The sequence below is a fragment of the Aethalodelphis obliquidens genome, unplaced genomic scaffold, assembly GCF_003676395.1.
Source record: "Aethalodelphis obliquidens isolate GAN/ISIS:26980383/991018 unplaced genomic scaffold, ASM367639v1 scaffold11, whole genome shotgun sequence".
Lineage (NCBI taxonomy): Eukaryota > Metazoa > Chordata > Mammalia > Artiodactyla > Delphinidae > Aethalodelphis > Aethalodelphis obliquidens.
In genome coordinates this window covers 20,254,730-20,268,031 of record NW_020837955.1, presented here as the reverse complement: position 1 = coordinate 20,268,031, position 13,302 = coordinate 20,254,730, and the positions used below count along the sequence as shown (strand labels likewise).

General features: G+C 41.3%; 1 protein-coding gene across 8 annotated transcripts in view; it reads left to right on the top strand.

Moving 5' to 3' along the window:
• The window catches only part of NT5C2 (5'-nucleotidase, cytosolic II), a 68,100-nt gene extending 59,055 nt beyond the window's left edge, over positions 1 to 9,045 (top strand). For 7 of the 8 annotated variants that reach the window (XM_027112482.1, XM_027112480.1, XM_027112478.1 and 4 more), the window contains 9 exons: positions 782 to 865; positions 1,900 to 1,941; positions 3,690 to 3,797; positions 4,066 to 4,132; positions 4,859 to 5,029; positions 6,419 to 6,470; positions 6,587 to 6,647; positions 6,795 to 6,971; positions 7,566 to 9,045. In XM_027112482.1, the coding sequence (XP_026968283.1) occupies positions 782 to 865; positions 1,900 to 1,941; positions 3,690 to 3,797; positions 4,066 to 4,132; positions 4,859 to 5,029; positions 6,419 to 6,470; positions 6,587 to 6,647; positions 6,795 to 6,971; positions 7,566 to 7,805 (1,002 nt within the window). In that variant the 3' untranslated portion in view covers positions 7,806 to 9,045. The remainder of the gene's footprint in view (positions 1 to 781; positions 866 to 1,899; positions 1,942 to 3,689; positions 3,798 to 4,065; positions 4,133 to 4,858; positions 5,030 to 6,418; positions 6,471 to 6,586; positions 6,648 to 6,794; positions 6,972 to 7,565) is intronic. The other variant, XM_027112481.1, reaches the window with a different exon arrangement.
• Positions 9,046 to 13,302: the final 4,257 nt, after the last annotated feature.

The window sequence follows — 13,302 nt, the reverse complement described above, 5'->3', positions numbered from 1 at the left end:
TCATCTCTCACACACTTAATTCACTAACTTTTAGAGATTACAAGGTAATTTAAACTCTTTCCTGAGGCAGACATAATGAGGAAGTTAGAGATATGTTTTTAATAGGCATATAATCATTTATATATTTTATATATAAATCTATTATATATACACCATGTATACACTACATACATGATACTTAACTCATGCATAGTGACAGTGTGGTCTTCTAAATGCAAAATTCTGAAACCAACCAACCAACCATCCCTCCCTTAAAGGGCATCCCCTATTCCTATTTCAGTGGACAAAAGTCCAGTGTCTAACTACTCCACAGTGTAAATGAATATATACAGATGGTCCCCAACTTAAGATTTTTTGACTTTACGATGGTGTGAAAGCAATACACATTCAGTAGAAACTGTATGTGGAATTTTGAATTTTGATCTTTTCCCAGGCTAGTGATATGCCCTACGATACTCTCGTGATGCTGGGCAGCAGCAGTGAGCTACAGCTCCCAGTCAGCCATGCGATCACGGGGGTAGACAACTGGTAACATCCGTTCTACTCTTCACTTTCAGTACAGTATTCAATAAATTACATGAGATATTCAACCACTTTATTATAAAATAGGCTTTGTGTTCGATGATTTTGCGCAACTGTAGGCCAGTGTATGTTCTCAGCACGTTTAAGGTAGGCTTGGCTAGCTGTCATGTTTGGTGTATTATCGGGACATAACCCCAACATAAGTGGAGGAATATCTGTGTGTTTTAGTGTTTCGCTCATCATCATAATTATATTTCAGGGAAAACTGCCTTTGCTTCTAAGCCGGATGAAGGAAGTAGGGAAAGTATTTCTTGCCACCAACAGTGACTATAAATACACAGATGTAAGTGCTTAATATTCATATTTGTTTATTTATACAAAGGAATTATTTTGGACTAAAGAACTGCGACTGTAATGAGGAAGATAGTTTACTAAGTGAGGGTATTTTATTGCCATTTCATTTTGAAAGCAGAATGAAAAAAGCAAAAATATATAGCATACATCAGAGCGGTTCTCAAATTTTTCTAAATATTTCTTTTGACTATTTTCCCTCATTACAATTGGCTACTTGAAGGTTTTCTCTTAGGGGTTATTTAAAACATTTGCGCTGATTAAAATGTCTTCGTTGTCTCTTTGTGCTTCATTTCTAAAACTTGAGAAGTTACACCCTTTATTATTGCACATGTGTACATATGTGCCCTCCCTGCTGTTGGGAGCCAGACAGAAATAGATGGTGCTAAGGTGTTTTGACTCTTAGCCATCAAAATTTACTACCTCTTAACTTAAAAAAATTTTTTGCCATGATTAAAGCATATAGAAAAGATGATTTAACTCCTTATCATGTTACTTTTGCTAAGACAGTTACAAGTTCCCAGTACTAGCAGGAAGCTCAGCACTCCCCAATCCTCTTTATGTAAAATGTTGATTTAGAAATTTGGTGATTTGGAGTAAGCAAGTAAGTTGGCTTGGTTGGTCTAGGAACAGTAGTAAGAGGGCCAAGGTATATTATTTCCATGTGAGTCATCAGTTATCTCTACACCCTTATCTCAGATACCCTTTACCTCCAAATACGTGTTCCAGTCCTCTAGGAGAACTGGATAGGAATATATGGATGTGAATCTGTACAAAAAAATCTAGAAGTCTGTGTTCTACTGAGAATGTCAGAAGCTTGCGTTTGTTTGCTATGATGAAGCATTCATTTCTGGCTTCTTCCACTGCCATGATTTCATAAACTTTAGAGGGAACAAGAATGTGATGAATCTTGTATTGAAAAAGACATGTCTTATAAAAAGCTTGTGTGTGATTTATTTAGGTGTCATATATCTCTCGCAGAAGTAGTATATGGACCTTATGTTGGATTTTTTTTTTTTTTCCCAGAAAATTATGACTTACCTGTTTGATTTCCCACATGGCCCCAAGGTACTCTATGTAACTTAACAGACTGTTGCTTTAGTAACAATGAATGCATTTAATATCCTGGAATGTTGAGGGTAAGGAATTGGTCAGGAGCCATCCAGAAATCTTCATTAATATTAGAAGTAATGGGCTTCCCTGGTGGCACAGTGGTTAAGAATCCGCCTGCCAATGCAGGGGACACAGGTTTGAGCCCTGGTCTGGGAAGATCCCACATGCCGAGGAGCAGCTAAGCCTACTCACAACTACTGAGCCTGCACTCTAGAGCCCGTGTGCCACAACTACTGAAGCCCGCGCACCTAGAGCCCATGCTCCGCAACAAGAGAAGCCACGGCAATGAGAAGCCCGTGCACCACAGCGAAGAGTAGCCCCCTCTTCCTGCAACTAGAGAAAGCCTGTGCACAGCACCGAAGACCCAGTGCAGCCAAAAATCAATAAATATTTTTTAAAAAAAGGTAGTAATGCCAGGAGTTAGTGTAATTTAAAGTTGCTAGCAGTTTGAAAACTTAGTAGACAGAAATAAGAAAGATTCATGTGGTATTTAATAGGATGAGATCAGAATAATTTTTTTAAATTTTTTATTTATTTATTTATGGCTGTGTTGGGTCTTCATTTCTGTGCGAGGGCTTTCTCTAGTTGGGGCAAGTGGGGGCCACTCTTCACCGCGGTGTGCGGACCTCTCACTATCACGGCCTCTCGTTGCAGAGCACAGGCTCCAGACACGCAGGCTCAGTAATTGTGGCTCACGGGCCTAGTTGCTCCGCGGCATGTGGGATCTTCCCGGACCAGGGCTCGAATCCGTGTCCCCTGCACTGGCAGGCAGACTCTCAACCACTGCGCCACCAGGGAAGCCCCAGAATAATTTTATGCCCAAGAAATTCTATACAGAATTGTTACATTTGTGTGGCAAATAAAGGAATTTTCAGGTTGAAGAAGATAATGTAATTAAAAGAAACAGAGAAAATGTATATATTCTTGCCAACGTCTAGATTCTGCTGTTAGTTATTGCTGAGTTCTGTGCCAAAAGAACAGCTAACCTTGATATTTAGCAGAGAAGTCTTCATTCCTGTAGTATGGCCATATTTAGATTTAAGGAATACTCATTGCGATTTAGTCACTAGGCTTCTTTGAATAAATGTCATAAATAACTGTTTTGAGATCACCTAAAAGCAGAGTAATGCAGTGCTCTTTGGCTTGACCTTAAAAGGTTAATGCCATGGTTCCAGTTCAGGATGGAAGTAATGTTAATGGGCATCCCTTCTACATTAGTGCTGATTAGCCTGCCATATAAGCCAAAGACCAGTGTGTACCTGGAACCATCATTCTGAGAACATAACTGATGAAATCTGCTAATAATAGTTCCACGTCAGTTGTATACTTCAGTTCTGATGCTAATCGGCCTCTTTCTTAATCTGTCTTGTACATACTTGTTTTGCAACTCTCCTTAGCCCCTTTGAGCCTCTTATAGCCCATTTTTAGAGTGTGAGCACTTTCTTTCATACATTATATTGCTTGAAATAAATTGATAAGTAGGTGAAACGATTTAAAATATAGTGGTTAGAGTCATTATTTATATTTTTACTTTGCCTGCTTCCAAAAGGATGTGGCTTATAATAAGCCACAATATGTTTTTAACAGTGGGATTTTCTGGTTATACTTAGTATTTCTACATTCCTTTCGTCTGATTGAGATGAAACATGAGTGCTTTAAGGTTAGGAGTGATGTTTCGGCTTTTGCTGTTTCTCCCTTATCAGCCTGGGAGCTCCCACCGACCATGGCAGTCCTACTTTGACCTCATCTTGGTGGACGCACGGAAACCACTCTTTTTTGGAGAAGGCACAGTACTGCGTCAGGTGGATACTGTAAGTTGAGAGGAAGGTGTATCTGTGAGCAATTACCCTTAATGTTTCTCCTTTCCCCACTCCTTCTCTCCCTACGGAAACAGGTAGTTTTAACTTATTAGCCATATCTCTCTTTTGAAGTTTTTTGGTCTTAATCGATATAGCAGAATAATTCAAATGAATATAATTCAGAAGTGACATTCATTTGGCTGCCTAGCCAAGTAGCATTTTGGGTGGAGATTGTGATAGAAGGATAAAGCATTACGAAGTTCCTATTCTTTTCTCACAGAAAACTGGCAAGCTGAAGATTGGTACCTACACGGGCCCCTTGCAGCATGGCATTGTCTACTCTGGGGGTGAGTCACAGACTTCCCTTTATTTAGTGTAAGTCTTTGCTCAGACCTTTGCTGAGACCTGAAAGCTTTGGTGTCCTCCTGGCACAGTGCCACATATACTCTTTAGAATTCTAAAGATATCGTCTCCTGATGGTAAACACTTCAATCACCTACTAATACAATAGGAGTCAGGGAGAAAGGTTTTGAGAAGTGGTCAGTATGTCCTAGTGAACCTTTGATTTTCACTAAAAGGATCAGTTTTTTCCAATCCTCCTTTTGCCTATTTGAGGCATTTTCTCAGTGTCTGGAATCATGTCGGGTGGTTCCCAAGGGGTCCTCTAGGGGTTTTTAGGAGCCCTTGTGGACACAGATGTGTGTTTTGTTGGAATGAAAAGCAGTGGAACAAAGCCAACCTAATGGCAGATCTGTGATGAGAAATGGCAGTGGTACTTTGAAGGGTTATGCCCCCTAAAGCTGAGACGTGTAGTTTTGTTGCTCTTGCGTTTGGTGATCAAGAGCTCTGGTGAGCACAGTGGAGCTAAAGGCCTTGTCTTAGGGGCACTAAAAAGGTTGATGAAAAAAGACAATGGTGAGTCTTTATCTTTAAGAAAGGTGCACCCTTTTAGTGTGTTCCTCACATAGTTAAAAGAATAAAATTAATTGTATTTAATGGTTATGGTACTTGGAACACTGGTTTTTAATATGGAGACATTTATTGTTTTCTCATTGTTCGTTCCATTGTTTCAGGTTCATCTGATACAATCTGTGATCTGTTGGGAGCCAAGGGCAAAGACATTTTATATATTGGAGATCACATTTTTGGGGACATTTTAAAATCAAAGAAACGGCAAGGGTGGCGAACTTTTTTGGTGATTCCTGAACTTGCACAGGAGCTGCATGTCTGGACTGATAAGAGTTGTAAGGAGCCATTATTCTTACTTTATAAATCTTTGATGTAGCTAGTTTATATCTGAATGGCCAGCTATGAATCAGTCCTCTTTGATGAACCATTACTTTGTATGCAGGGGGTCAGACAGGGGTGGTCAAAAGATGGGCCCTTATATTTGGATACCTCCTTCTCATAGAGCCAGATATTTCACAGAAGCCCAGAATTTTGAGGTTATCTTGTTCAGCCTTCTTCTTGAATCCCTTTAAAGTTTAGAATATTACTGGTCTGCGTTATGTTACAGTAGCAACTGAAAGTGAACTCTGCTTACCTCTCTGTAGTCCCTTATTTGTTCAATCATGCCTGCTAGTTCCAGTCTCTCTGCTACCAGCTCATATCTGTGATTCTGGGGCATTGATGGCTCTGAGTGCTGATCACCTGGTATTTATTTGCTCTTCTGAGAAGTAGAGAATGAGGCACTCTCTGAACTGAGCTATACGCTGCACTGAATTGAGCTTTGACCCTAGTTATGTAAAGATGTTTGACACACACAAGTTCTCCAGCCAGTCCTAGCTAGCATCACTCACAGCGTGGTGGAAGGTCCTGCCTCTGGAAACTCAGCCTGCCTCAGGTAGTGACCCTGGCTCCCCCACTTACTATCTTCAGCCCTCAGGCAGGTTACTGAAACACCCTGTGCCTTAGTATCCTCATATGTGAAAATGAGGGTAACACCTACTCTCATAAAGCTGCCTGCATAAAGGAGATAGAAGTAACAACCTTTCTCAGCCGAGGCTCCTCATCTGAACCACAGAACAGACAAAATGATTTGAATGACTCTCGTTCTCCCAAAGATGGTAGATAAAGAAGATTTGTTATATACAGTGGCTACATCATGGCTTGATTCTCGTTGGGGAACCCAGGTTGAGAAGGGCTAGAACACACAGAAAGCGTGCAGCGTATAGTGGCTGTTGCTATTGTTTGTACTTCTTGGTGGGATTTTCTGGCTAGCCTTTCATCTATATTTTCAACTTTCTACCTATAGAATTTTAGAAATCTAGTTGATTTGGTTCTGTTTTCTGGACTTGTGACTTATGCTTTTATCTAAAGATGGAACCGTTAACACTTGCTTTGCTGACACACCTGAGATGGGGTATGAATTGGCACTTTATAAGCTCAGTTAGGAAAGTTGTACGTAGGGGGTGGTTTTAAGTAGGAGGAAATGCTGGCGTCATCTGCTGCCAGATTCCAAGCAGTGTCGGTGGGTTTTCCCGAAGGTGGGGGAAGGAAGTCATTTTACACACTCACCTATAGCTTTACTTTTCAGTCATATCTGCAGCCTTTTACTTTAGTTTTAGCAACAGTTAAAAACTAGATGATTTTTGTTTTACTTAAAACATTTTCCTTTTTCTTCCAAACTTTAGCACTTTTCGAAGAGCTTCAGAGCCTGGATATTTTCTTGGCTGAACTCTACAAGTAAGTTTCCTGACCCTAAAAATTTCTTCCCTAAAAACCATCTGCCTCTTCAGGAGTCACTTAGATGTAAGAGACGTCCTTTCTGGAGATTTTCACTGGATTTTTCTTGTCTCCAGGCACCTTGACAGCAGCAGCAATGAGCGCCCAGACATTAGCTCCATCCAGAGACGTATTAAGGTATCCAAATGGGATTTGGGAGAAAACTTCGAAAATAAACTTTAAGTGATTTCTGTATTTCTGATATTATACAGGGAGTGGCACATAGCCAGTGTTCAGTAAATATTTATCGAATGAGCTGAGCCTTAATCTTGTTCTTTGCTTTAGAAAGTAACTCATGACATGGACATGTGCTACGGGATGATGGGAAGCCTGTTTCGCAGTGGCTCCCGGCAGACCCTCTTTGCCAGTCAGGTGATGCGCTATGCTGATCTCTATGCAGCATCTTTCATTAATCTGCTGTATTACCCGTTCAGCTACCTCTTCAGAGCTGCCCACGTCTTGGTGAGTTATATAGCCTAAGGCTACTATTTGCAGTTAAAATAACGCTGTTAAGGCCAAGATCTGCCACTAGCTATCTGGCATGGCACAGGAAAGTTTAGATCATTTCTTTCTAATGTGCAAAGCCCAGAGCCAGGTTACGTGGTTGCACAAAAAGGAGTTTTTGAGAAAGTATGAGCAAGATAGAACGTTACAGAGCTTAATTTTACTTTGAAAACTACTTGGTTTAAAAGTTGTTTGAATGGTAAAGACTTTCCTCTATTATTAGTGCTAAATGAGAGAAGTGTAGTTTTCCAATACTGATCTATATTTCAAGACTTTTTTGCTGTGAAATAAATAGGAAATAATAATCTCTTCTCTCCCATCTTATCCAGTTTCAGGCTATAGTATACAATGTGGGCACAGTTCTGAGTGGGAGAGAAAAGAGGATAGGCAGCTTTAGGAAGTTCTAGGAAGATACTTCAGTATCTGAATTGGCTTGGCCTCTGGTCCATTATAGGTGCTTCTGTACAGCCATCTAACAAAGGCAGAGGGATTAGGATCTGGGAGACAGCTGTTTTGTTCTGCCTGCTTTCTGAACCTCTGACTTTGTTGTAGATGCCTCATGAGTCAACAGTGGAACACACACATGTAGATATCAATGAGATGGAGTCCCCTCTTGCAACCCGGAACCGTACATCAGTGGATTTCAAAGATACCGACTACAAACGTCACCAGTTGACACGGTCGATTAGTGAGATTAAGCCCCCCAACCTCTTCCCACTGGCCCCCCAGGAAATTACACACTGCCATGATGAAGATGATGATGAAGAGGAAGAGGAGGAAGAGGAAGAATGAGGAGGAAAAGCAAAACTCTGAGCACCCATTAAACAAGTTCTGGCAGGACTCCCAGGAGTAAAGGATGTCCCTGTGGGGGGTGGGGGGGCTCCATCAAAGGTACATCCGGAAAGTTTCTGAAGACTTTACAATACTCTCATCGTAGGGGGGTCCTTGTTTTAGTTTTGTGTGTCTGCACTCTTCGCAGATGGTTCAGAATTGTAATGGAGTCTGTACTGGAGGAAAGTAAGGGTAAAGCTGGGCTGAACTGCATGCAGCTGGCTCCATCGTGGCTTGTGACACTGTTGCCTTGTCTTGTTTCATCATCGGTATGTCATAGTGTATCCAGGTACACTAAGGGTGGTGAAGGGTCTCAGAGTGGAGCAAGGAAGACAATGGGAAGAGGTGATCCAAAAATGTTGTTATGGTACAAATTGTGCTCTTATTCCAAAATCCATCTTTTTCAGTGCATTGCATAAGTATTGTATATCAGTGGAGAAATATATTATTTCCATTATCAAATGTAGTCTTCTGTTAAGGTCAAGGTTCCTTTACAAGCTTTTGTAAGTGTCCTCAGTGACTCCATTGTAAGGCTGCTGTCAGTGGCTTAGCAGATGTGTTCTCTACTTGCTGTAGGTAGGGCTGGTCTCGAATGGACTGCAGCAATTTCATTTTGAGGCAGAAGTCTTCATCCACTTCTACATGTTTTTGATTGATAGCAAAAATGTTTATTATCCAAAAACACAGTCGTTTTCTCATCTGGGCTAAATCTATAGAAAGAATTCAGCTGAAAGAGGACAAAGGATCAAGCCACCTGAAAAGAAGAGAACCTCCTTCTTATATTACATCATAACGGAGTAAAATTCATTAGTGTGGGCCATATAGTGTGGCTCATGCCACCCCATTCCAGCCTTCTGTATCCTCTTTTGCTGTATTTCAAATTCAAGCATAAGAGGGTGGGAAGAGGGCTCTGTAAGCCAGAACCGTTACAAAAACAGGGCACAATCAACGTGGATAAATTCACTTCAGAATCCCAAGCGAAATCACTTCTTGTTGTTCAGAACAAGAATGGATCATCACTGTATACTTTAAGGTGGTATAACTGCCTCACCGGAACAGTGAAAGTTGTTACAACATTTTTCACAGTGGTGTAGACTCTTACTTTAACCTTCATATGTTTCTTCCATGCTTCCTGTCATTTGTCAACACGGGAGGGTAGATTAGCTGCTCTAGAAGTCAATAAAGTATAATATTTCTAATACTGACTTTGACCCCTTCCTGTAGCACAACTATAGTAACTGCTAGTCTTCAAGTGGGTTTAGGTTTTTTTTTTGTTGTTTTCTTTTAATTAATTATTTGTTTTTGGCTGTGTTGGGTCTTTGTTGCTGCACACGGGCTTTCTATAGTTGCGGTGAGCGGGGGCTACTCTTCGTTGCAGTGCACAGGCCTCTCACTGAGGTGGCTTTTCTTGTTATGGAGCACAGACTCAGTAGTTGTGGCACACGGGCTCAGTAGTTGTGGCTCGCAGACTCTAGAGCGCAGGCTCAGTAGTTGTGGCGCATGGGCTAAGTTGCTCCGTGGCATGTGGGATCTTCCTGGACCAGGGCTCGAACCCGTGACCCCTGCCGTGGCAGGCAGATTCTTAACCTCTGCGCCACCAGGGAAGTCCGTGGGTTTAGGTTTGACTTAGTGATACCAATTTGACTTTCTCTTAAAGGAAATATAGTCTAGCATGATTAATGGCTAAATTTATAGCACTTAAATAGGCCTCAGTTTTTTCATGGAAAGTTTTTTGGTACAGGACTACGAGGTGAGGCTTTTTTTTTTTTTCCCTTTTTTAAAAAATCATTTTATAGGTAGGGAACACAGCTCAGTAACTTAGCCAAGGCCGTATTACATCACCACTTTGAATGTGTAGGGCTGTACACTGTCACATCAAGACATGTACATTCTGTTATCTGTTAGGAATTTATGCTACTTTTAAAGTATTAGGTTAGAAATGCTATTGCAGGGACTTCCCTGGTGGTGCAGTGGTTAAGAACCCGCCTGCCAATGCACGGGTCATGGGTTTGATCACTGGTCCGGGAAGATCCCACATGCCACGGAGCAGCTAAGCTCATGCGCCACAACTACTGAGCCTGCACTTGCCTAGAGCCCGTGCTCTGCAACAAGAGAAGCCACTGCAATGAGAAGCCCGCACACCGCAATGAAGAGTAGCCCCTACTCGACACAACTAGATAAAGCCCGCGTGCAGCAACAAAGACCCAACGCAGCCAAAATGAATAAATAAATAAAATAGGCAAAGTATATAAATAGAAAAGAAAAAAAAAGAAATTGTTATAGCAATTAGATATTGCTCCTGTTTTAAATTTTAGCAAATATGTTTGTGATCACCCCAGCTATTAATTATTCTCATTCAAGATGGAGATGCTGCCCAGTTTGACACTGTCTTCAGTGTTCCCAAAGCCAGATAATATCTGAGTGACTTATTACAACTACATGGCTAATTTAATAGTACCTTTAAATGTCTCCCCTGTTAGAGCAAGGCCCAACATGATCACATGGCTTTAATTTACCACCCCTTTTGTTTTGTTTTATTCACATAAGATCTTATCTAAGAGTTTCTTTTCAACTAGATGAGTCTCTGGTAGTGGGTCCAAAGATTGAGAAGTGAAAAGCACACACCTGGAATAAGAATTCCACTACTGGTTACAGCTTTCTTTAGGACCACCAAAATATACTTTAAAGAGCTAGGATTCCATAGGAGTCTAAGGCCCAGAGCAGAGCCTTTGCTTCCCTGCATATTACTCCTGTTAGAAGAGTGCTGGGAAGTAAGTGGTCCTTGGGCAGGGACTCAGAGCAGCTGTAACTGGACTTGTTAAAACATGAGTATGAGTTTCTCTCTGTTGCTAATAATTAAGGAAGCGAAACATAAAATTATAATTTTCCGTTAAAAAAAAAACCCTAAGGTGTTTAGACTGAGAGGAAGCTCTCCCAACTCTTTTCAGAACTTCCTTCCTGGGTATTTGGAAAACACCACTTAGTTTCAGACTTTGTGAGGCCCCCTGGCACCCTAGTATATCCAGCAGCGGTCAGAGGCACAGCAGACCACAGCCCAGCCTCTGCAAGAGGCCTTGTCCTGTGCATTCCTCTCTACAGAGATGGTCAGGTAAAGCTCAGATGGTGTATTTTAGAAAAGTTACTGAAAGCCAAGAAAGTTTAGGGTTCTGTTCAGACCTTAAATTTCCTACCATAAGCTCTGTTGAGACCTAAAATAAGAAAACAAGCCCTTCAAGATACCCTTTCTAAGATGCTTTTAGAAAAAGTGGGTCTTAACAGAAAAACTTAGAGCTACAAATCCTTTAGACTTGATAGTATTGTTTTTAAACAACCACTTTAAAAAGCCACTTGCACTGACATGTCAGATTTAAAAGTACTTTGTCCATGTTTAGATATTCCTAAATCAGATTTATTTATTTAAGAAATATTTTGTCAGCAACTTTAAAGCCCTGCAGTTTTTCCAAGGCTGCCAGAGCATTTAAAAATACTCTGCTTATTCACCACAAATAGCCTGAGACAAACAACTGCATATCTAAGTCTGCATTAAGAGTAGGAGCCTTGTCCACATTCCGTGTTATGGAAACTATTTAACCTTTCTTTGATGGTGGGAAAAATGGTAACTATGATCTAGCTATTGCCATACACTTAATCCCAGATCCTCAGTTCAGCAATTTACGTCTCAATACTTAGGTTTCTCATGACATTCTTTCTTGGTGACTAGAGCATAGAGCTATTCTTAAAGTTTTTCCTCAAATGGAACAATTTCAAATGATACACAGCTTTGGGAGGCCCTGAGAATGAAATCTAGACCATGGAGCTACCTGAGCAGCCTTGAAAAAAAGGACCGGTGCACAGCCACCAGAGAGCAGGGAGGACGTGCACATGCACAGCAGGCGGGACGCAGAGCCGGTGACTTCCAGGAATCCACGTCGTCCCATCTCATACCTCCACGAACGGAGAAGGGGCACTGCACGCTGTTCTCACAGCTGAGCACGTCGGAATAGCAGAAAGCAAGTCATCTACGGAGAGAATGCATTGGTTTACAGAATGAACAAGGCAGCTTTTCTGTTTAACCCGACAATCTCAACCATTTCTCCCCTGGCCTCAGACACGATGTCTTCATCCCAAGTCCACAACTATCTGACTTGTTCCCACAAAGGTATGCAGTAAAATATAAACAATAGTTTAAGTCCCTCTAAAGAGCTTTAACAGAAAAAAGTCCTCCCGATTGAACACGCAACACCTCATCTCAAGCTTGTCGACTCTTACTGCAAGTGTAAGTAATCTGTTTTCTAATTTTAAATGACAGAAGTTTTTGGTCTGGTCGCTTTATGTTCCTTCCTATAAAATACCTTTGCTCCATTTTATTACTAGAAAAGAAATGGGTTAGACAGATTGGTTCATGAGTCAAATTAGGTACAAATATTCACCCAAATGCACTGCCTCTCCCATTGTGCTCTTCCCAAAGCCATGTCTGGCCAGGGCTATAGATGAGGCCTGGAGAGTCTAGGCCAAGATAAACCTCCTCATACACACTGGAGCCCAAGCAGCTGAGTGCACGCACAGTCTTCACACGAAAGACAGCAATAGTCCTTCCAAGTCTCACAAGTTCCTGAGATACTTGGCAAGAGGACTTGTCACGCAAACCTTCCCACCACTGAAAAATGTTTATTAAATGTCCAGTCTTTGAGAGAGGGTTTGTACCAAAGGTAATCTTTAACTTGTGGGTATACATATTTTGAAGCAAGTAACTTCATTTTTGGACCCACTGCCCTCAAGTCAAGGATGTAGCAGAATTGTGGCAAGGAAGCTGGCTTCATCTAAAATTCCTGCCATGTGTTGGCTACTGTTTGAGTGCTTCACAATCGCTCCTACCCTAGCAGGAAAAGCACTCTGACAAAGAATTCCTGTAACCGATTCCCCTTGCGTCCTTAGGCCTCACAATCATCTACCGGGGGAGATAGCATGCCACCAGAATGTCACAGAGAGGCACTATAACCATTGCTTTGTTCTGGGGCTTTTTGAAAGAGCAGAGATATGAGGACCTCAGGGAAAAAGATAAAACAATCATACAAAGAAGCCAAATGTTTATTAGCCATCTCATGTAATTCAACTTTTTGGCTTTAATAAGAAATCATCTCTCTATTAAACTGAACTACCTTCAAAGAGTGTGCTTTCAGAAATCAACTCCAGGCTACAAAAAGGTTGTTCAGTTTGTACCAGTCATTTTCTCTACAAGACCGTCTGATCACTATGTGTGTCCTCAGAGGTGCTGAGTCGAGAAGAGGCGCTGGGGAGCATAATCTGTTAGACGAAATAGAAACCCCAGAGCTTTTATCATGATACAGCTGAGAAATGAACTGACATGTGGGCAACCCCATGGATGCAGAGGGAAGGCTTAGGCAAATCCCATCTTCACAATAGGAAAAATCACCTTTATTTCCCTTGGAGAGTTTCC